Below are 21566 nucleotides of genomic sequence, written 5' to 3'. Positions count from 1 at the left end.
GCATGGCATGGCTGAAGAATTAAACTCCCCAAACTCAGGAAAGATAAGGAGAAATAGGTCCTAAGCCCAAAATTGATTCTCTCATTTGAGCATGAAGAAAAATGAGAACTGCGCCCTCGAAATAAAAGGCAGTGGTGAGTAGCTGATCTTGTCTGACTCTAGGTCATCAAGAAACAGAAAACTTAAGGAGATATACTGATATCATCACGGGTTCAGGATAGTATAAACTTCCTGTTGACTCCTACTTAGGCAAGGTTAAAGCTTGGCACAAGGGAAAACTGACAGTTCAACAGGGAATGTCCAAAACTTGAGTATAGCTCAGCAAGGACTGGACTCGAAACCTAGATAATTGTGGAAAACAAATTTAGCCACAAAGGGGTGGGGAACCTGTGGCCTTCTAGGTTCTTGGGTGTGGGCCTTTGACTGAGTCCAAATTTTACAGAACAAATCCTTTTATTAAGGGGATTTGTTCTGTGAAGTTTGGATTCAAAGGGCCACTGGAGGACCTAGAAGGCCACGTGTGGCCTTGAGGCTGCAAGTTCCCAACCCCTGGGCCAGATGAATACAGGATCTTTGATTATGGTCAGCTGCACATACTAAAAAAAATATCTAGAGCCTAGGCAAATAGAACACAGTACTACTATTGGGCAAAACTTTCAAACCAAGACTGCCCTTCATTACTATGGCTACATGGATTCTAGATTTGTCAGAAACAAAGACCATGGCACTCTTAAGAAATATTTTTGTAGGGAATGATCAGAGAGAAGGAAGACAAGGTTAAGAAGATAAAGATGTTGGTGGCATCCATGTTGGGGGCAATGCAGAAAAGCAGAGAAGGGATTAAGGACCCAAAAGGGAGATTTAGAAAACAAAACGGGAGGCCCCGTGTGTATTTTACTGTAAACCAGAGGGACAATTTAAAAGAGTTTGCAGGAAACTACTGTGAGCAGGCGGAGACCTGTGGCAAAGGGTAACATGCTCCAGATTATGAACCAGGTGCTGCCATGAAGAACTAGCTGCCACGTGGTAGCACTCACCCTCCACTGTCGCTGCCACCCTCTATCCCCACTGCACAGGACAGAGCCACTGTGGACGCCAGTCTCTATTTTTTTGGGGATTTGGGGGATACCAAGGATGAATCTGTAATGAGAGGAGACTGGTTGGAAAATTAAAGAGAACTGAAATCTGTTTGCACTGAGTGTGAATGGAGGGCTTGAAAACAAAGGGTTTGGAGTTTGGAAAGAGGTTTGAGGAAAGCTTTAAATTTGATAAGATAAGGATGTGAGAAAGTTTATGTGGTCATTCATTATGATATGGAAACTATACTAATAGATTTGCAGCATGAAATTATTTAAGGAATGCATACAAAGTTTGATCTTGCAAGACCATCAGAAGAGCATATTTGAGTTGTTGTGTGTGGAACATAAAATCCTCATGGACCCTAAAAGAGGGCTGAAAATATAAGACTGCCACTCTAAGTCTTTGGAAGTAGACTACCTGAAAGAAGCAGGTCCTATAATGTAGTAATAATAATCATTATTATTATTATGTGCTAGCAGTAAACAGTCTTTGGGAAAATTGAGATTCTATGTAATACCATTTGTCCACACAGATCCAGATGTGACTGAATCTATACACATCTCATTTAAAGTGAGATATATTTCCTATTAGGATAACTGTGGCAAATCAGAATTTATTGCAAAAAGCATTTGCAATTTGGCATTAAGGCGATATGCTTGAAAAAGTACTTGTATCAGGAAAACCAGATCTAGTCTCAGAGATTTATTAGCAGTGGAACTTTAAACAAGTTACTTCACCTATCTGCCTCAGTTTCTTCATCTGTAAAGTGGGATAGTAATACCACCTACTTCCCAGGGTAGTTGTGAGGATCAAAAGACATAATAATTGTAAAGTGCTTGGGCCTGGCACATGGTAATCAACATACAAATGTTAGCTATTATTATGTTGTGTAATTACTCTATACTGGTTTTTTAATTCAATTGGTAGAGAATACCAAAACCGATAGCTTTATAAAAAAAAATTCAGAAATGCACTGAAATGAATTGATATAATTTGACTGGCACAAAGCTTTATGTTATGTTTTAAAAATCTCTTTTAATCTGGACACTGTTAGATTATGAATTGAGCTGGTAAAGAATGTAGTCCTAATTTTTGAAAACTGTCATTTAATTGGGCATATTTTGCTTTTAAAATAGAATGTTTGAAGGGGAAAGTAGCAAAGACCTCTTAAATTGTCCTTATCTGTGAAGTTTTACGGACCTTCTATTCAGTCCTACTGACAGCACATCATAAAATTCTAAAGTAATGAAGTTTGAAACACTAGGACCCTCCCATTCAAAGTGGAGAAATCTACAAGTTTGTTTATAGTAAAGAATGAGTTTTATCTGATGAATTATTTGGCTATCTCTTATGAAAATTACAAAATTGTGCTTGTTAATAAATAGTATGTATTGATGTTACTTCTTTGAGTCAACTTAGTAACAACAGATCTTAGATTCAAAGATTTCATTTTTGCCAGTACAGATCAGTACAGATTGGAGGCTTCCTGTAGTCAGCATTTTTCTGGGGTTGCGAGTCAATTATCATATATTTATTGCATGTGTGAAATTCCAGAATAGAACTTATTCTTAATTTCTAAATGAAGGATAAATGAGATGTCTTTTTATGTACTCATTGTTAACTGTTATTGCAACATGAGAAAAATAATTATAACCTAGCTCTAAGCTGTGATTAGTGAATCTTGCTATTTGAGGTAAAATTTCTTGGGAGTTTTGAATTCAGGTAAGATGTCTGAATTTTCATTAAGCCAATAGTCCACTAGTCAAAGGGAATGCCATATGCTGCCCAATGGGCATTTGGTCTGAGCACTGCTGTTGTTTGTCCTTGGTTCTTAAAGAGGGCTATGACAACAGGAAGGTGATGCATGTGGATGTCCGTGCCTGGGGAAGTTGAGGATTGCACGGACAAAGGTAAGATCCTCTTGACTTAGCTTCCTCACTATGCTTTCCTTTCAATAGGAATGTTTTCCACTTGATTAATCCTCAGCCAGGCTATGACACCCTATGAATAATGTGGAACTTTGCTGCATGTTTGGCTGTTCCAAGAAGTTGACTATGACTCTTACCTGAAATCAAACAGAACTAAGGATTCTTTACCCTGTTAAGTCATTCTGTATCCTTAAGACTTAGGCCTGGAGAAACAGTCCTTATGTTGTTACAAGCATGTCCCTTCTTTTTCCTTTCGTAGCAAACTAACTATGGCAGGCAATACTATAATTTTTTAATGTAATGAATCTTGTGTTGCAATACCCCAGTACCTCTGAATGGCTATGATGGGATGCAAATACAAGGTACTTAATTGGGAAGCCCATTTTGCTGTTCTTCTGATATCTTTGTTGTTCATAAGACTAGCTCCATAAGGTCTAAACTGGTTTTCACCACATGAACTAATAAGTAGAAAGCCAGTCTGATGAGATTTTCTCAAGTTTTAATAAATTACACATAAATAACATTTATATAGTATATAGTAAATTATTTCATTTAATCCTCAAAACAATCCCATGAGGTAGGTGCTATTATTATCCCCATTTTACAGATAAGGAAGTTGAGTATGAGAAAGGTTAAGTGACTTGCCCACACAGCTAAGTCTGAGGCAGATAATATCACATGAAATTTCACAAATATAAAACTCTATTATATTTTATTTTACACATTGGCGCTAACTTTATTACTCATGCATACATATTTTGGAGGCTAAATGTATATATTCACTAATGATTATTCTGCATATCTGGATATACAAATATTCTCTATATTTATTTTGCATAAACCTATTCGATCTAAATAGATTCCCATCCTTTCAGACACTTTTCTATTGCCAGTGGACATTAGTCAGCAGAAATTAAATTAGGGATAATTGTCATGACTTAGGGAGGGTTCCAGATGTGCATGACAGTATAGGCTGGCTAAACTAAAGCAGTTTCACTAAATACTCTAGACCAGTGAGAGACACACTTTTAAGTCTTATCACTAGCAGGCTTTAGTAGTACTACATAGAGCAGGTGTAGGAAACCTGCAGCCTCAAGACCACATGTGGCCCTCTAGGTTCTCAAGTGTAACCCTTTCACTAAATCCAAACTTCACAGAACAAACCCTCTCAATAAAGGATTTATTATGTAAAATTTGGACTCAGTTAAAAGGTTGTATCCAAGGACCTAGAAGGCCACATGGGACCTAGAAGATCTCTACTGGTGACCTGGAACCTTGAGATGGTTGAGGAAATACCGACACAAACCTGCCCTGATCAATGCCAGATATTTGAGAGATGCACAAGAGGTGCTTGCCAAATCATGGATGCTGCCAAAAGACTTGAAACCCCTAAAATTACAGCAATATTGGATTTCCTTATTCACCCTATTGTAATTATGCTTGTTTTATTAGTTCTCTGTGTTATGGACTTGTTACCTATTTTGTAAGCTGCTCATCATTTTTGCTAGGTGTAATGGTAATCAGGGAGGTCCTTTTTGCTGTTCTTCTCTTAAGTGCCTTTAATGATTCTGGCCTTTGTTTGAATGGGGCAGATACAGTGGGATCTTTTTGTCTTGGAATATTTCTAAGCACTAAGACAATTGGGAGTCACTGATTTGTACATGATGTGATACTGGGGATGGGGAATTTTCCCATATCCAGCCTGGGTGAGGTCAGAGCCCTCAGGGCTCCAAACTGGATATAATTGAGGGGTTGAGGGGAGCATGGTATTTGACTTTTGGGGCATACTCATGGAAGGAGTGCTGAGACTCTGGGCAAGCTGTAACTGCCCCCCAGCTTTGCTAACCCAGATGCTGGTTTGTATTTGCTCTGTTTATAATGTATGTTTGTAATTTGTTTGTATTTTCTCTGAAGTTCAGGTTGCTGGCTTTTCCTCCTGAACTAAGTGACTGATATATGTACGTTTAATTAAACTGAGATTGTTAACCCCTTAAAGTTACTTTCCTTAGTAAAGCTGATCAAAGAACCTGTGTTGGCAGCTTTCTGTGTGTTGGACGTTGGTGGGTCTTACACCCCTACAGCAGCTGCTAGCAGATTGTTGCTACACTTGGATTGATACCAATTTGGGAATTAAAAAAAAAATTTGTGATACTGTCAATAGTCTCAAATGAGGTGTTTTGGGGTACATTCAGGCCCTCATGGCTACTACTGAGCCTATAAAAAGGACAACTACATGCCCAAGGACATATGGGAACTGAGGCCCTTGTACTGTAAGTTTGCCCATCATGGTTTATCCCCAGGGTTTATGCAGAGGCCCATAGTGGGGTCTCTAGCTGCCTTTTCTGTCAACAGTTCAACTCCACAAGGAGTCTGAATCATTTGAACACTTACAGATTGACTTTATTGAATTACCAAATTCTATGAGCTACAGAGATGTTTTTGTATGCTGAGTCACTGGGTAAAGACCCTTCTAGCAATACATGCCACAGCAAAAATACTAGTAAGGTGTCTGATCAAATATATAATACTAAGATTTGGCCTGCCATATATTGCCAACTGCAACCAAGAGCCAAGTGTTTTGGGATAACCCTGACCCTACACATCCCTTACCACCTACAATCATGAGGGGGAGTTGAGTAGCTAAAAAGGTAAGTTGAGACCCTTTTGGTAAATCTATGCCAGGAAACACAGTTAAAAAGGCCTCAGTTCTTTTTCGCTGGTCTGGAAGGAGGCAGCCTTATCACCAACTCTACCTTTCGAAGAATTGGTGCCATTCTGGCTCATGTGTGGATCTCTAACTTATGGAAGACCTCTAGTCTCCAGCCCTCCTTGAAATGGGCCTTTCCAGATCATGCTGACTGACCAGTCTTACTGCCATCAAGGCTGTCGAGCAGATGACCTTGATACATCAAGGTGAAGCCTGCATGCCATGATTGACCTCGGCCCAACAAAGGATACAATCCCTAATCAGTCCTGAGACCAGTTAGAATAATAAGAGAGCCCAACCCCATCAGTGGTCATTGGCCACATATTTGACCCTGATAATTAGGAACTTATCCCTCATCTGTAACCTATCATGCATTTATTTTCCATGCTTTCTGCCCTGTTTTGTGCACTTGAGATTCGAGAAACAGAGGTCAATACCAGCCACACCTTTAAGTGAATTAATTGTTAGACATGTACCCTTTAACCTTGGAGGAAGGGATGGGCTTAGAAGTTAGTCTTCATCTCTGAGTTAAACTTAAGCTGTTTCTCTATAAATCACTTTAATTAAAAGAAACCCATTATCTTGATACCACTAGCTGTCCTTGTACAATTAGAGGAAATCTGATATCTATCTATCTATCTATTTATCTATCTATCTAGTTATTCTTGCAAGTAGACTAAATGATAATAATGCATGCACATGTAGTTGTGATAACTGGCTACATGTCAGTTTATGATGCTTATAACATATGTTTACAGGCCAACCTCATTTTATTGTGTTTTGCTTTATTGGACTTTGCAGATAATTTTTTTTTTTTTAACAAATTGAAGGTTTGTGGCAACCCTGTGTCTAGCAAGTCTATAGGGCCATTTTTCCAAAAGTATGTGCTCATACTGTGTCTCTGTGTCACACTTTGGTAGTAATTCTCGCAGTATTTCAAACTTTTTCATTATTATGATAACATCTGTTATGGTGATCTATGATCAGTGACCTTCCATGTTACTCTTGTAATTGTTTTGAGGGGCTACAAACTGTGCCCCTGTGAGATGACGAACTTAATTGACAGATTTGGTGTTTGTTCTGACTGCTCCACTGACCAGCTGTTCACCTATCTCTCTCCCTCTCCTCAGGCCTCCCAATTCCCTGAGACACAACAATACTGAAATGAGGGCAATTAAAAAACCTAAGAAGGCCTGAAAGTGTTCAAGAATCAATTGATGTAGCAAACATTTCATTGTTGTGTTATTTTAAGAAATTTAAGCCATCACAACCTTCAACAACCACAACCCTGATCAATCAGCAGCCATCCACAATGAGGCAAAACCCTCCAACAGAAAGAAGATTACAATTTACGGGAGGCTGGGATGATGGTTAGCATTTTTAGCAACAAAGTATTTTTTAATCAAGGTATGTATGTTGTTTGTTTAGATATAATACTACCGCACACTTAACAGACCACAGTATAATGTAAATGTAGCTTCTATATGGACTTGGAAACCAAAAAATTCATGCATTATTGAAATATTTGTTTTATTGTGGCAGTCTGGAGCCTAATCTGCAATATCTCTGAGGTGTGTCTGTACTATGCTCAAGTGTAGGATCCAATGTTACAATATGCAATTTTCCAGGACTGCCAATTTTTTTCTTGGGAGAATTTAGGGAGACAGAGGACAAAAGTCAAGGGCTTTTTGCTTCTTTTCTGCCATTTAAATATGTACGTATAAAGATAGGAAAATGGGCCTGAAGTTAGAGGAAAAAAGATCATGCTTCCTTCCTTTACTTTTTGCTCTGGCTCAAATTCATTTGCGAGCCAATCTTTGCGGTTTTTTCACCCTAAGTTAACTGGGACAATAGATAAGACTTATCATCAGCACAGAATACTTCTGCCTAGCTTTTGTTCAACAGCCCTGATTATAGCTAAAGAGTTGTAAGCCTGCCCTTATCAGAAAGAGGCTTTCTAATCATAGCATCCTAGGAAATGGAAACTGAGATGAAGAGATGAATCTCAGAAGCTGGTTACAGAAAACAATGACTAGCAGTCCTTGAAACCACCAGGATGATGAATCTAGAAAAATTCCCCTAGAAAGAACAGCGTGATACTATCACCAGACAACGTCATCAGCCTAACATTATCAGAGATGTAAGCTGCAAGAGCAAATGTTTTCTATGAGTTCCTGACATGTCTCTTCATAGATGTTCACTGGTAACATGGGTTTCTTTACCTGCATGCATTTCATGTATATTCTCTGATCATACATGTTCTGGTGGTGCAGTAATGGGGATTCCTTTGTCATTTTACTTGACATGCTGTGTGTCACACACTGAAGGTGAGCAGTCATGATTTTGAAGAGCTGCAGGTTTTGAAGAATACCTTGTACTTGAGAGGCCCAGGTATGAGTTGGGGTAATACCAAGTACAAGTATTTCCAAGAAAGGCAGGGCCAAGATGGTGCAGCACAAGCCTCTCCGAACAACTTCAAAATAACGCCTAAAATCAAATTTTGGAGCAGGAGAGCCAACAAAAATAATCAGGCGACATTTTTACAGCCTAAGACAACTTTGGAAGTCCACGAGAGAAGGCTGGAACACCAGGGAGACTGCAGGCCCACAGTAGAGCAGGAATACCACTGGTAGGCCTTGCAGTCAGCTAGAACAGAAGTAGCACTTCCAGAAGCTCTTGGCCTAGAGATGGGGAGGGGTCGGACCACTCGTCAGGAAGAGATTACAGGAAACCCTCTGCTGACACTGGGTGCAGCTGGCACTGACTGGCAACTCCGCTGCCCCTAAGTACTTCTGGGTCACAGTTCCAGGGCAGAAAGGAACACTTGTGGTTGGTCACAAGGGAACAGGGGGCCTCTTCACAGTCCTAAGGCCAAGAGGAGCACTAGTACTTATGGAGGCAAGAGAGCAGGGAACCTGATCACAGATCCAGGGCCAAGAGGGGTGCAGGGACCCTTCCTGGGTAAAGACCAGAGCCCAGACCAGGAGAGCTGTGACCACACTTCTCCCAGCATCATACCACCTTAAAAGCACTGAAAACTTGTAGACTCTGAGGATTAGCACCGAAAACAGCAGTGTGAAAAAGCCTGAAGCTTGACACAGTGCCATGCCACTCCCAAGATGAACAGAACTCAACTTTAACATAAAGGTCAAAGTCAAGAAGTGGGCTGGGGAAATAAGCCAACCACAAAAAAAAGAATTTGACCATAAAAAGCTACTACAGTGGCAGGGAAGATCAAGACATGGAGAAGATGACAATGTGACAACATCTCATCTATAAAGCACCAAAGAAAAATGCTAATTGGACTGAAAACCAGCAAGAATTCCAAAAAGAGTTCAAGAAAATACTAAGAACGGTAGAGGAAAAACTGGGAAAAGAAATTAGAGTGATGAAAGAAAAGCATAAAAAGAGGATTAACAAGCTTAATAAAAGAAACACCTGAAAATTGAGGAAAATAACACCTTAAAAAGCAGAACTGACCTAATGGTAAAAAAGGCACAAAAATTTACTGAAGAATTCCTTAAAAAGCAAAATAAGCCAAATGGAAAAGAAGGTAGAAAAATCCACTGAAGAAAAGAACTCCTTAAAAAGCAGAATTGGACAAATGGAAAAAGAGGTACAAAAACTCACTAAAGAAAAAAATTCCTTAAAAATTACAACTGGGCAAAAGAAAGCTAATGACTCCATAGGACTTCAAGAAACAATCAAACAAAGTCAAATGAATGAAAAATTGAAGAAAATGTCAAATATCTCATCAGAAAAACATCTGACCTAGAAAATAGGTCAAGAAGAAATAATTTTAAAATTATTGGACTACCTGAAAGCTCCCAGGTCAAGGAGAAAATACTGCAAGCAGCCGGACACAATTCAAATATTGTGGAACCCCAGTAAGGATCACACAAGATTTAATGGCTTTCACATTATGATATTCCAGAAGGATAGGATTACAACCAAGAATAGCCCAACAAAAATGAGTATAATTCTTTAAGGAAAAAAATGGACATTTAATGAAAGAGAGGGCTTTCAAGAATTCCTGATGAAAAGAGAATAGCTGAATAGAAAATCTGACATTCTAACACAAGATTCATGAGAAGCATAAAAAGGTAAGCACGGATGAGGGATGCAATAAAGTTAAACCTTTTACATTTCTATATGGAAAAATGATACACACACCTCCAACAATATCATTATTAGGGCAGTCAGAAGGAAAATACATAGAGAGAAGGCATGGGTTTGAGTCAATTATGTTGGGATGATCTCCAAAAAAAAATGAAGGAGTAAGAAAGGGATGCAGTGGGAGAAGAGAGAATAAGAGGTAGAATGAGGAAAATTTTCTCACATAAAAGAAGTATGCAAAGAAGAATTTTTATAATGGAAGGGAAAATGGCAGGTAGTGCTTGAACCTCACTCTCACAGGAATTGGTTCAAACACAAAAGAATATATATACATATTCAGTTGTATCATAGAAACCTATCTTTCCCAATAAAGAAATAAGAAGGAAAGTAGATAAAGAGTTATGAGGGATGATGATAAAAGGGAGGGCAGATTAAGGGAAGCAGTAGTCGGAAACAAAACAAATGGATAAAAACAGATGGATAAAAAGAGCAAAGTAGGATGGAGGGAAATACACTGTTCGTAATCATAACTGTGATTGTGAATGGATCGAGCTGACTCATAAAATTGAAGCAGCTAATAAAATGGATTAGAAACCAGAATCCAACAATATGTTATTTACAAAAGACACACTTGAAACAGAAAGTCACACACAGTTAAAATAAGCTGAAGTAAAAAAAAGGCAGAGGTAGCAATTATGATCTCAGACAAAGCAAAAGCAAAAGCAGACCCAATTAAAAGAGATAATCAGGGAAACTACATTTTGCTAAAAGCTAGACAATGAAGTAATATCAAAAATTTTACGTCAAGTTTCTCTGATAAAGGCCTTGTTCTTGTTGTTCTACAGGCATTTCAGTTGTATCTGACTCTTCGTGACCACATTTAGGATTTTCTTGGCAAGGATAATGGAGTGGTTTGGAAACTGAGGCAAACAGGGTCAAGTTACTTGCCCAGGATAAAACAGCTAGTAAGTGTCTGAGGTCGGATTTTCAAGTCACAAAGATGAATCTTCCTGACTTCAGGCCTCATTTCTCATTTTAACCAAGTCAAATTTATAAAAATTAGAGCCATTCCCTAGTTGACAAATAGTCAAATGATATGAACAGGCATTTTTCAGAAAAAAAAAAGTTATCTATAGCCTTATGAAAAAAATGCTCTAAATCACTCTTGATTTAATTAAAATTAAATTTAATTAATTAAAATTAAAACAACTTAATTAAATTAACTGAAATTAAAACAACTCTGAGGTCAGAAATGACAAATGCTGGAAAGAATGAGGGAAAACAGTTGCATTAATGAATGGAGCGGGAGTCGTGAACAGTCCAACCATTCTGGAGAACAATCTGGAACTATGCCTAAAAGGCTAAAAAACTCTACATACCTTTTAAGCTAGTAATGTCACTACTATGTCTGTACTCCAAAGAGATCAAAGAAACCACTTCCAAAGAGAAAAACTGATGAACTCTGAATGCAAATCAGAGAATAATTTTCTCTTTATTTTTTTCTTGCTTTTTTTAATGTGTGATATGGCTAACATGGAAATGTTTTTCATGATTTCACATGTATAATCGATATCCTATTGTTTTTCTTCTCAGAGAGGAAAGGAGGGATGGGAGGAAAGCATAGAATCTGAAACTCAAAATTTAAAAAGCTAAAAGAATGCTAAAAAACAAGTAATAAACTAAAAAAAAAAAAAAAAGAACAAAAAACCCTAGTATTCCCAGCTAGTACTACTTGTACATGTATTCCCTAGTACTACATCTTTTTTTGTCTCCATGAGATTTGCAGAAGCACCATTAAAATCATGATAAATTTTTTTTCCAGAGGAAAAAAGGATAAAACAAAAACAAGAGAAAAAGTTTCTTGTTTGTGATGTTCCCATTTTTCTCTTTCCCTATCACTAGGCAGAAGCAGGTAAGTCAGACATTTCATAGTTGCAAACTGTATTCAGTAATCTCAAAGCCCTTTCTTTGACTAATTCATGCACTAAAGAAATAACAAAAAAGTGTACCTCAGATCCTACATGTGATGAGTTCAGCACATCCCAGTGTGAAGGAAAATCGAAGGAAACTTTCTTGTTCTGCTCCCGGTGTTGGCTGAAACTAAGGAAAAAGTAAGAATTGATTAGTCCCTCTAGTTTCACTTTAAACTCTGAAATTATGCCTCTCTGACTAGGATTTCTTGAGAGAAGAAGAGTGATTTTCATGTATATACACATATGTGTGTAAATGTGTATATGTATATATGTATGTATGTATACAGTGGTGCCTCATTTCATAACATACATATACAGAGAATGAAAGCACACATATGCAGTATCTCATATCATAACATATATACACACATATGTTCTACACACACACGGTATCACCTATCACCACTGCCAGAATCTCCCATTTCATTCATTTAGCAAACAATTCTGTGGTGCCAACAACCTGTAAGGTATGATATCAGGTACAGTGGGGACATAAAAAGAATAAAGTCACAGACCACAAATAACCGTTAAATACGGCAAGACTACAATAAATGCAATTGGGGAGGACTAAGCAAGGCACCTGGCAGAAATGGAGGAATGACAAATCATTTGTTAGGGGCTTACTGTTTGCCAAGTACTGTGCTAAGTGCTAGGGACAGAAATTTAAAAGCAAGGCAGTCCACATTCTCAACGAGCTGACACACTAATAAGGGTAGACAAGGTTGATGAAAGCATTTCCATCACCGATTTCATCACCACAGGGGACAGCCTTTTAGAATACTGTATTCAAACATCTCCTCTCTCACAGGAGATGCTGCCAGCTCTTGTGTAATCTGAACTGTAGGTCCTTGATACTTGAACTGCTTCTTTCTGGAACTTGCAGTATTTTGTCTTTGATGTAGGAGTTCTGGATTTTAGTTAAGACATTCTTAGGACTTTTTCTTTTGATGTTCCTCTTAGGAAGGTACTGGGAGATTCTTTCTATCTTTACTTTGCACTCTAGTTCTAACAGATATGTGCAGTTTCATTTATGACTTCTGTATGTAGTGTCCAGGTTTAAAAAAAAGTCATCATTTCAGAGAATCCTATGTATTATTCATGGCCCATGGGCCCTGTTTCCTATGTCTTGACTTTTTTTCATGATTCTGGGGTAGTAGTTTCTCATTGTATTTCTTGATAATTATTCAGTGTACTGCGAACTTTGGGGTTTTCCAGGAGTAGGTTTTTTTTTTCTGTCTCCCTTCTCATCAGCTCCCATGGGGTCTTAATTATCATTTCCATGCAGATGATCCTCAGATCAACACATCTAGCTCCAGTCTCTCTCCTGAATTCTCGTCCTAAAACATAATCTTGGTCAAGTTCTCTAGGCCTCAGTTTGTTTGTTTGCAAAATGAGAGCTTTCTAACAAAGAGCCTCTAAGGTTTCTTTTGGCGCTAAATCTATGATCCTATCGTCAACAACTACCTAGAGGACATTTCTCACTGATGTCATAGGGGAATCTCACACTCCATATATCTAAAACAGAACTCATCTATCCCTTCAGATTTGTCCTTCTTTCTAACTTCCCTATTTTTGTTTTCAGTTGCCCAGGTTTACAACCTCAGAGTAAACTTCAATTACCTCCCATATCCAGCCAACTGCCCAGAGGCAAATACTCTACCTCCACAACATCTCTTGAATCTGTCTCAGTTTTGTGCACTCACACCACAAGTACTTGAGTATAGGCTCTCAACACCTCTCTCCAAGTCTACTGCAAGTCTCCCAATTGGTTTCTTTGATTTTAATCTCTCCCCTCTCCAATCCATCCTCCACATGACTACATTAGGAATATCGATAGTCCTAAAGCAAAGGTCTGATTATATCACTCCTCTTTTCAAGAAGTTCCAGTGGTTCTCTGAAACATCTAGGTTAAAATACAAAAGCCTTCATAAATTGCCTCCATACCACCTTCCCAGGTTCGTTACACTTTACTCTCCATTCCAACTCCACTAAGCTATGTGGCTGTTCTTTGTACATGACATCTGAACTCTCATTTTTGTGTCTTTGTAAAGGCCATCCTCAACACCTGAAATGCACTCCCCTCCCTACTTACATTTCAGACAATCTCTAGATTGCTTCAAGGTTCTGCTCAAATACCTCCTCCCATAGGAAATCTCAGCTGATTCTTTCAGTTGCTAGTGCCCTCACTCTGGAAATCACATTTTATCTATTTTGCAGAGATTTTTAACTGAATTTTCTATACACATAGTGTTTCGCCCAGTAAGAATATAAGTTCCTTGAAAGCAGGGACTAATTTGTTTTAGTTTTGTAATGACGAGGCCTTGATAGAGCCTGTCACAAAGTAGGCAAATGGAATAAATGCTTGAAGACAACATGAAAGTAAATTACAACCTTTCCTGGATTAGTGATCATAAATTCAACCGAGTTTTTATTGTATATCTCATGAGTTAATTGAGGAGGGTTCCTGTAACCTACAGGAGTGCTCAATAAGATACTTACGTTTCCTGTTTTTGAGTCCAGTACATAGCCACAGAGGACACAAATTTAGGCCGCCTTCGGACCTCCCTTTTAGCATGAGAGACTATGTTTGTCTGGATCATTTCTTTAGACAGAAAAAAAAAGGTCAGTCCAAAGTTAAAATGGTTATTTCTATCAGAGCCACAGATAGCAGCTGCTATGTATAATGCCCCAATGAGGGAAGGATGGGGCTATCACATTTCCTTCTGCACAAAAAACTAATACTCATGGCTGGTGCTAAGTCAACCAAAGATTGTATTCATCTGGGCTCCACTGCTCCTCTTCTTGTCCCTCTTTTTCTCACTCCCTTTCAGACCTCTCCTTTGAGTCACAGGTAAGTTTAGTTTTGACCTTTTTGACAAATCTCCCTCATCCTAGTGTACCCACTAGAACAGAAGGATGCTACTGACCTGGACTCAATCTGGCTTTCTCAATATCCTGGCTTCTGCTGATTCATAACCTGCCTTGCTTTTGAATTAATTCTTAAATAAACAGACACTAATTTGTAAACCTGGCCTATCCTCCCCTCTTGTTCTACAAATAAATATATATGCTACACCTATAAATATTAGTGAGTGACCTTTTAATGTATTTAAATAACTAATGATGGGCCAATAATATAATATGCACGAAGGAAGAAATCTTCTTTGAACAGATACTTTTCACAGATGAAAATGTGTTCACTGATAGTACCTGTCTTTTTGAGAACCCTGCAAAGAATCAGGAATTTAACTTTTGATCTACAGCAAGGGTTCTTCAACTTTCTTGTGGATGAAAAAAAATCTTTGGCAATCTGGTAAAGCCAAGGGACTCTTCCTCAACGTAATGCTCTTAAATACATAAACAAATTGGTTAATCCAACTGTGTGGAAAAAATGTTTTTTTAAAAAGAAGTTCAAGCATTCTAAGTTAAGAAACTCCAGAATAGGAAGCACAGAGACAAATATATTGTTCACGAGAGATAACCTGATGGGACTAATTCTACAGGCCGCTCATCGGGCTACGTGCAGCAGTCTGGGCAACAGGCCTTCTTCATTGGGCTAGTTTTCCCCAAATCACCTCTTAGGCCAATTTCTCTTTAGAAATCTTGGATTTCGTTACAGATTTCCTGTGGGAATCTTGGGCATGATACAATCAGGACAACAGAATCCACAAACAGGGGTATCTGGGGGATCTCCCCAGCCACATTTGGACTCCCAGAATAGAGGGTGATGTCCCTGAGATGTTATCTGCATCACCCTATTCCATGCTTCAGTTGATCGGATTGAATCATTCAGAGGAATGATTAAAGTTATCTCTGTGGCTGTGTTTATCTGAGAATCTTGTATGATTTTAACACGGATGGAGGGAATGTGCACTTAGCGCCTACCAAATGCTAGGCATTTCACAAATATCTTGTTTTATCCTCACAACAATCCTGTGAGGTAGGTGCTATTATTATCATCCCTATTTCAGAGTTGAGAAAACCGATGCAAACAGAGATTAAATGACGTGCCCTGAATCACATAGCTAGTAAGGATCTGAGGCAGGATTTGAACTCAGGTCTCACTGACTCTAATTAATATTAAAGTCTTCCTGTTAGAGTCTCTAAGACTACATTTCACTCTACCAGGTCAAATGTAGTTGTTGTTTTTTTAAATATAATCAACAAAAAGTAAATATAGCAAGATCTTGTGTTCTCTCTTTCAGTCACCTGTGTGACTATGAAGAGATATGTTGTAAAAAACTGAAAGCCTGCTTCCCTTCTTTAATCAACCATACTTTCAATTCATGTTTAGGTCACTCTCAAAGATTTCAAAAATTCACCTGAGTTTTCCCATGTTCATCAAAATTCCTCAGTTTCATCATTTCCTACTACCAAACAGTATTTCATCATACTCATATGCCACACAAGAAACGAGAAATTCAGAAAATCCTGGGAAGCTTTGTATGAACTGATGCAGAAAGTAGTAACCAGAACCAAAAGAACATTAAATGCACTGACGCCAAGAACATGAAAAGATCCCCAAAAGAAGCCATACCATTAAAGTTCAGTCTATATTTTTGAAGACCTTCTGAAAATTCCACAAATTCTTCTGAACAGAGCACAAAGAAGAACTCTAGATCTCCAGAAGTGAGTTCTGAACCGTCCTGTTTGACATCATGTAAGAGGAGGAAAAAAAGAATAATGAATGGGACTTTCAAAGAAACTATCACTGTAATACCCGAGGGTCATTTGATTAAAACAAACAACTGTGTCTGATTTCCTTCAAGATGGGGCATGGGACTAAAATTTTTCTCTAGAAATCCCTCCCTGTTATACCCTGGCACCTCTAACAGGGAGAGCATGGGTAGTGGTTCAGCTGGCAAAGTCGGACCAAGCTGTCAGAGTTCAAAAAAAGACATCATCGTTCAAATCTCCAAATAAAGAGATAAATGTCTGTCTGGATGCTTGAGGAGTGCAAGAGACTATCGTGGACTCACACCAACAAAACCAGAGCACAGACACCTAGGCTGTTACATAACCCAGCAGCTGGAGCACAAGACTAAGAGTCAGGAAGACCTGAGTTTGAATCCTGCCTCAGACACTTACCAGCTATGTGATCGTGGGCAAGTTTGCCTCAGTTCCCTCAACTATAAAATGGGTTGCAGTGAGGATCAAAGGCGATAGTATTTCTAAAATATTTAGTGCACAGCCTGGCACACAGTATGCAATCAAATGCTTGTTTCTCTTCTTATGTATTATCTTATTGCTTTTATTGATTCTATGCCAAGAATAAAAATGCTATCTCTAAGCAAGTTAATTTGTTTCCTTGGGGAGGTGACTCCATTATGTCATAATCACATGATTAGGATTCAGTAAACTTGAGGAAGCAGGAGTAGATTCTGCAGGGGAGCTCTGAGCTGCTCATGATCAGGTGAATCAACATCCTATATCATAAGGTGGAAAAGGCCCCCAAAGGGAGTGGAGCCATATTGGTGCAAAGCTTGTACACAAATAGGGGAGCCTGCATTCTATTACTCTAAACCAAGAGAGCTTTCCATATGGATGACAGGAGCTTAGTACATCAGCAGAATCTACTGCTATTCAGACCCAAACCCAGGGCAAGATCTTGCAGAGCTTAGACCAGAGGAACAGTAGTCAGATTTCTGCCCTGGATCTGATCCCTTTTGGAGAGCACTGAAAATTTGCAGGTCCTCAGCCTGAGACGTCCCTGACATCCTGCAATAACACATTAATTCCCCAAAGAAAAGAAAAAGCTTGTACTTTCCCACCAGAAATGCACAGATTCCGGTTCAAACATAAAGTACAAAGTCAAAAATATATAAATAAATAAAATTTTATAAAATTTAAAAATAAAATATTTAATGGGTTTCTTTAAAACCTTTGAGTTTTGAACAAGAGCATTATCAGGAAGGAAATGGATGCTCACATCTCTTCCATATTCAATCCACTGGTCCAATTCATTCTTCCAATACCAAAGCCACTTAGTGGCCAGGACATGAACAGGGTTTTGGACAGTTGATGGAGTAGAGAGACGTCGGACAGGACAACTACCAAATAGCATTTTCTGGAAGTCCACACTGTGACTTCTGAAAGTAAATGTTCAGGGAGAAAAAAGAAAGTCTCAAGTTAGCCAAGTGCTACACGGAACTATGTGTCTAAATTCCTCCCAGCCATAACCCCATCTCTCAGTCTGTCTGTCTCCCTCCCTTCCCTTCCCTTCCCTTCTGCTCCCCAAACCCAACTCTTCATATCTCTCTTTTGAAGACTCTAAAATCAATCTAACAATTTTGGTGAGAGCTTAGATTCAGTGCATTTTCGATCACTTAAACCAACTTGCAGAAGAGAACAGTGGCAGCTTCTGGGGAAGTGAGATAATTTGCTTGAGGCTATATTCTAGTTTATTAACATTATCTCTTTCAGCACAGTCTAAAGCAAAACAAAATTCTGATCAGAGGATTTTTGTAGGAAGGGACCTTAAGGGACATTTAGCAGGGAGTGGATTGGAGCCAGGTTAAACTGGCTTTTCTAGAGCCAAAAGTTGAATTTTTCAGTGTGGGCATTTACACCTTGGAAATCAGCAAATACTTCAAATCACAGTTTGATTTACTGTTTTATTGATTGTCTAGCTTTAGAAACTAATGTGGAAAAGGTTAATAATGCAAATTAAATTTAAAAGTGTATCCTCTGTGCATCCCCCTCTTTCCATAGAATGATTTACCAGAACACCTCTGCATTTACCCCCAATTTCCCCTCTTTATAGTTCAGGAAGCTGTATACCAGACAGTTTAAGTCCAAGGTAACAATAAGTCAGGATCTAATCTCAGGTCCAAATCCAGGGCTCTTTCTATTACAATAGATGGACTTTATACAGATCCTTCTCAGATATGGGGAAAAGAACAGAAATAACAAAAGATGAAAGAATCTAAAGTCTGCCCCTTTGCATTCTACTTTTTAAGAAATGCACGAATACTTAAATGTTGTCGTACAACTATGCCAAAGTGGATTTTTTTTATTGTTCCATATTTTTCACACATTTATGATCAGCAGAGAACCACAGCAATTGTGTGTGCATATACGGTCATATGGGTGTATGCTTAGAGAAAAGAGTAGCTTGTCAAATATTAATTTTGGAAACAACTTCATTAAAACAGAACAAAAAAATCTGCTAGGATCTGAAAAGACAAAATCATTTAATTATGAATGTGAGTCTCTCCATCTGCCACAGAAGAGCAGAAAGAATGTTGGCTCTGGAGTCCAAGAACCTTAGGTTAAGTCTGATATTTACTATCCACGTAATCTCGGGCAGGTCACTTCAACATCATGGGCCTCGGTTTCTTCATCTGGATCGGATAGCCTCTGTGGTCTCTTCCAGCTCTAAATCTCAGATCTTAAACTCTTCCATTCAATCCGCTGAAATTTGCCCATTTCATCTGTCTCAAGCTTGAATGAAGGCAAGCAGAAAGTGTGTTTTAAAGACCCAATTGGTTCCTTTCAACAGGGTGTAGACACCAACTTACTTGGAGATGCTTGGGTCACAATAAGCTTTCTCAATCTCCTCCATCTCCTTCATGTCTTTCCACACGTCAAAAATGTACACCTGCCATCGGTACGGTAGATGAAAATGCAGAGACTTGCAGCAGCCTGGAAAGAAAGCACAGAATTCCCAGGGCCAAGCTCGTCTATTAATATCGCCTCCAATCAAGGCTTCTCCAAGCCCACTTTCCCAGTCAACTTATTATACTCCTTACAGTTATAATGCATCTCCTCCCTAGAATGCCCTTTACTACCTCTCTGCCAATCCATCTCCAATACAGTACAGACGCCCTCCACTTCACCACGATGCAATCTTGGAAAGCAGAACAATTTCTTAAAACTTGCTTTCACTACACTTCGGTTAAGCATAAGCCTGCAATTACCACATTTCACCACCAGAAGACACATAAAATGTTGATTCTAGCTATGTTCATTTATTAGAATTCAAGATTGTAAATTTGGAACTGGAAGAAACCTTAGTGTTCATCTAGTTCAAACCTCTCATTTTATCGATGAAAAAACTCAGCCCATGAAAGGTTAAATGACTTTCCCCAAGGTCATACAAGTAGTAAGCATCAGAGTATGGTAGAATACAAAGCAATTTTCGTTGACAATGAAGAATAGAACATAATTTTCAAGAAATAAGGAAAAACGCTTTTTGGTTTCATTTATGGAAAGAATATCAATGATGAAATAGTTCAATTCATCCAACAGTATGTCAATTAGCTGGTGATTGGAACAAACACCTCACATTCAGAAAATCTACAATTAAGTTAATATTGATAAGATAGCCTAAGAACAGCGTGATTCTTAATACTTTCTTTGCCTTTCTCTTTTAAAATAAAAACACACAGATTTTAATGGACATAAGCTTAACTACAGCAAGGAATAAATTAAGATTCGGGAGACAGTAAGGTTAGGGTTAGGCAAACTCAAAGGAACTCTCACTTTATATAAATACCAAGAGGTAGTGATGAGTAGTTGGCTCAGGTCAGGAAAACATGGGCTCAGATCTCATCTTTGATACCTGTTAGTTGGGTGATACTGCTCAATTCTCTTAAGCTCTATCTATGTATTTTGGATAACTCTGAAGGACTTAATTATTAAGTGACAGGGTGCTGATGTGCCTTGACGGAAGGTGCTGGGCATTCTCGATGCTTTCCTTTAAAAAAAAAATCATTCATTTGTGTTTAGCCTTCTTTTCTGATTTTGAGTTCTAAATTCTCTTTGTCCCGCCCATCTCTCCCCCACCCAGTGAGAAGGCCAGCAATATAACATTTCTGTGTGTCACGTAAAATGTGAAGTCACGTAAAATATTAGCCATGTTGGGAAAAAAAAGTAAAAAGCAAGAAACAAAGTAAAAATATGCTTCCATCTGCATTCAGTTCATCAGTTCTCTCTCTGGAGGTGTATAGTATTTTTCACCATATGTCTTTTGGAACTGTCACAGTTGATCATCTTATAATACTGTTGTTACTGTGTACAATGTTCTCCTGGTTCTGCTCACTTAACTTCGTATCAGTTCATGTAAGTTCAGGTTCTTCTGAAATCATCCTGCTCATCATTTCTGATAGCACAATAGACTTTCATTACAATCACATACCACAACTTATTCAGCCAAAACAGAGCTCTATAAATATTTCTGTCCTTTTTGTTAATCTCTTTGGAATACAGACCTGGTATAGGGCAACTTTTTGACGAGGTAAAATGTTTGAGAAGCTGAGAAAAAAATATATTCTTTTCTATTCCCATTCAATTTTTCCTAGAAGTCTATTATATCTTAACTTTTCTAAAACTCTCTTCCTCTCCTTAATTTCTTTCTTGTTTTATCTTATTTATTTTAGACTTATCTAGTTCTGAGAGGGGAAAGTTGGGGTCTTCCACTAGTATAGTTTTACTGTCTATTTCTTCCTCTAACTCATTTAACTTTTCCTTTAAGAATCTGGATACTTGGCCATTTGGTGCATATGTTTAGTACTGATATTACCTCATTGTCTATGATACTTTTAATAAGACATAGTTTCCCCACTTATCTCTTTTAACTAGATCTATTTTTGCTTTTGCTTCATCTGAAATCATAATTGCTACCCTGACTTTTTTACTTCAGCTGAAGCCTAATAGATTCTGCTCCATCCCCTTTCTTCTACTCTGTGTGTGTCTTGGTTGCAAGTGTGTTTCTTGGTTTCTAATCCATTCTGCTAATCACTTCCATTTTATGGGTAAAGT

At 38.3% G+C, this 21566-nt stretch overlaps 1 protein-coding gene across 3 annotated transcripts in view; it reads right to left on the bottom strand.

The window, feature by feature from the left end:
- The window catches only part of ZC3HAV1 (zinc finger CCCH-type containing, antiviral 1), a 97969-nt gene that overhangs the window by 30312 nt on the left and 46091 nt on the right, over nt 1–21566 (bottom strand). For all 3 annotated transcript variants that reach the window (XM_036758866.1, XM_036758865.1, XM_036758867.1), the window contains exons 7-11: nt 19325–19448; nt 17734–17893; nt 16342–16450; nt 14304–14406; nt 11841–11931 (exon numbers count right to left, since the gene is read on the bottom strand). In XM_036758866.1, coding sequence (XP_036614761.1) covers nt 11841–11931; nt 14304–14406; nt 16342–16450; nt 17734–17893; nt 19325–19448 — 587 coding nt within the window. The remainder of the gene's footprint in view (nt 1–11840; nt 11932–14303; nt 14407–16341; nt 16451–17733; nt 17894–19324; nt 19449–21566) is intronic.

Source organism: Trichosurus vulpecula, chromosome 5, assembly GCF_011100635.1.
Source record: "Trichosurus vulpecula isolate mTriVul1 chromosome 5, mTriVul1.pri, whole genome shotgun sequence".
In the NCBI taxonomy this organism is placed as follows: Eukaryota; Metazoa; Chordata; class Mammalia; order Diprotodontia; family Phalangeridae; genus Trichosurus; species Trichosurus vulpecula.
Note: the sequence above shows the minus strand (reverse complement) of the source record. Positions and strands in the feature narration are given on the sequence as shown.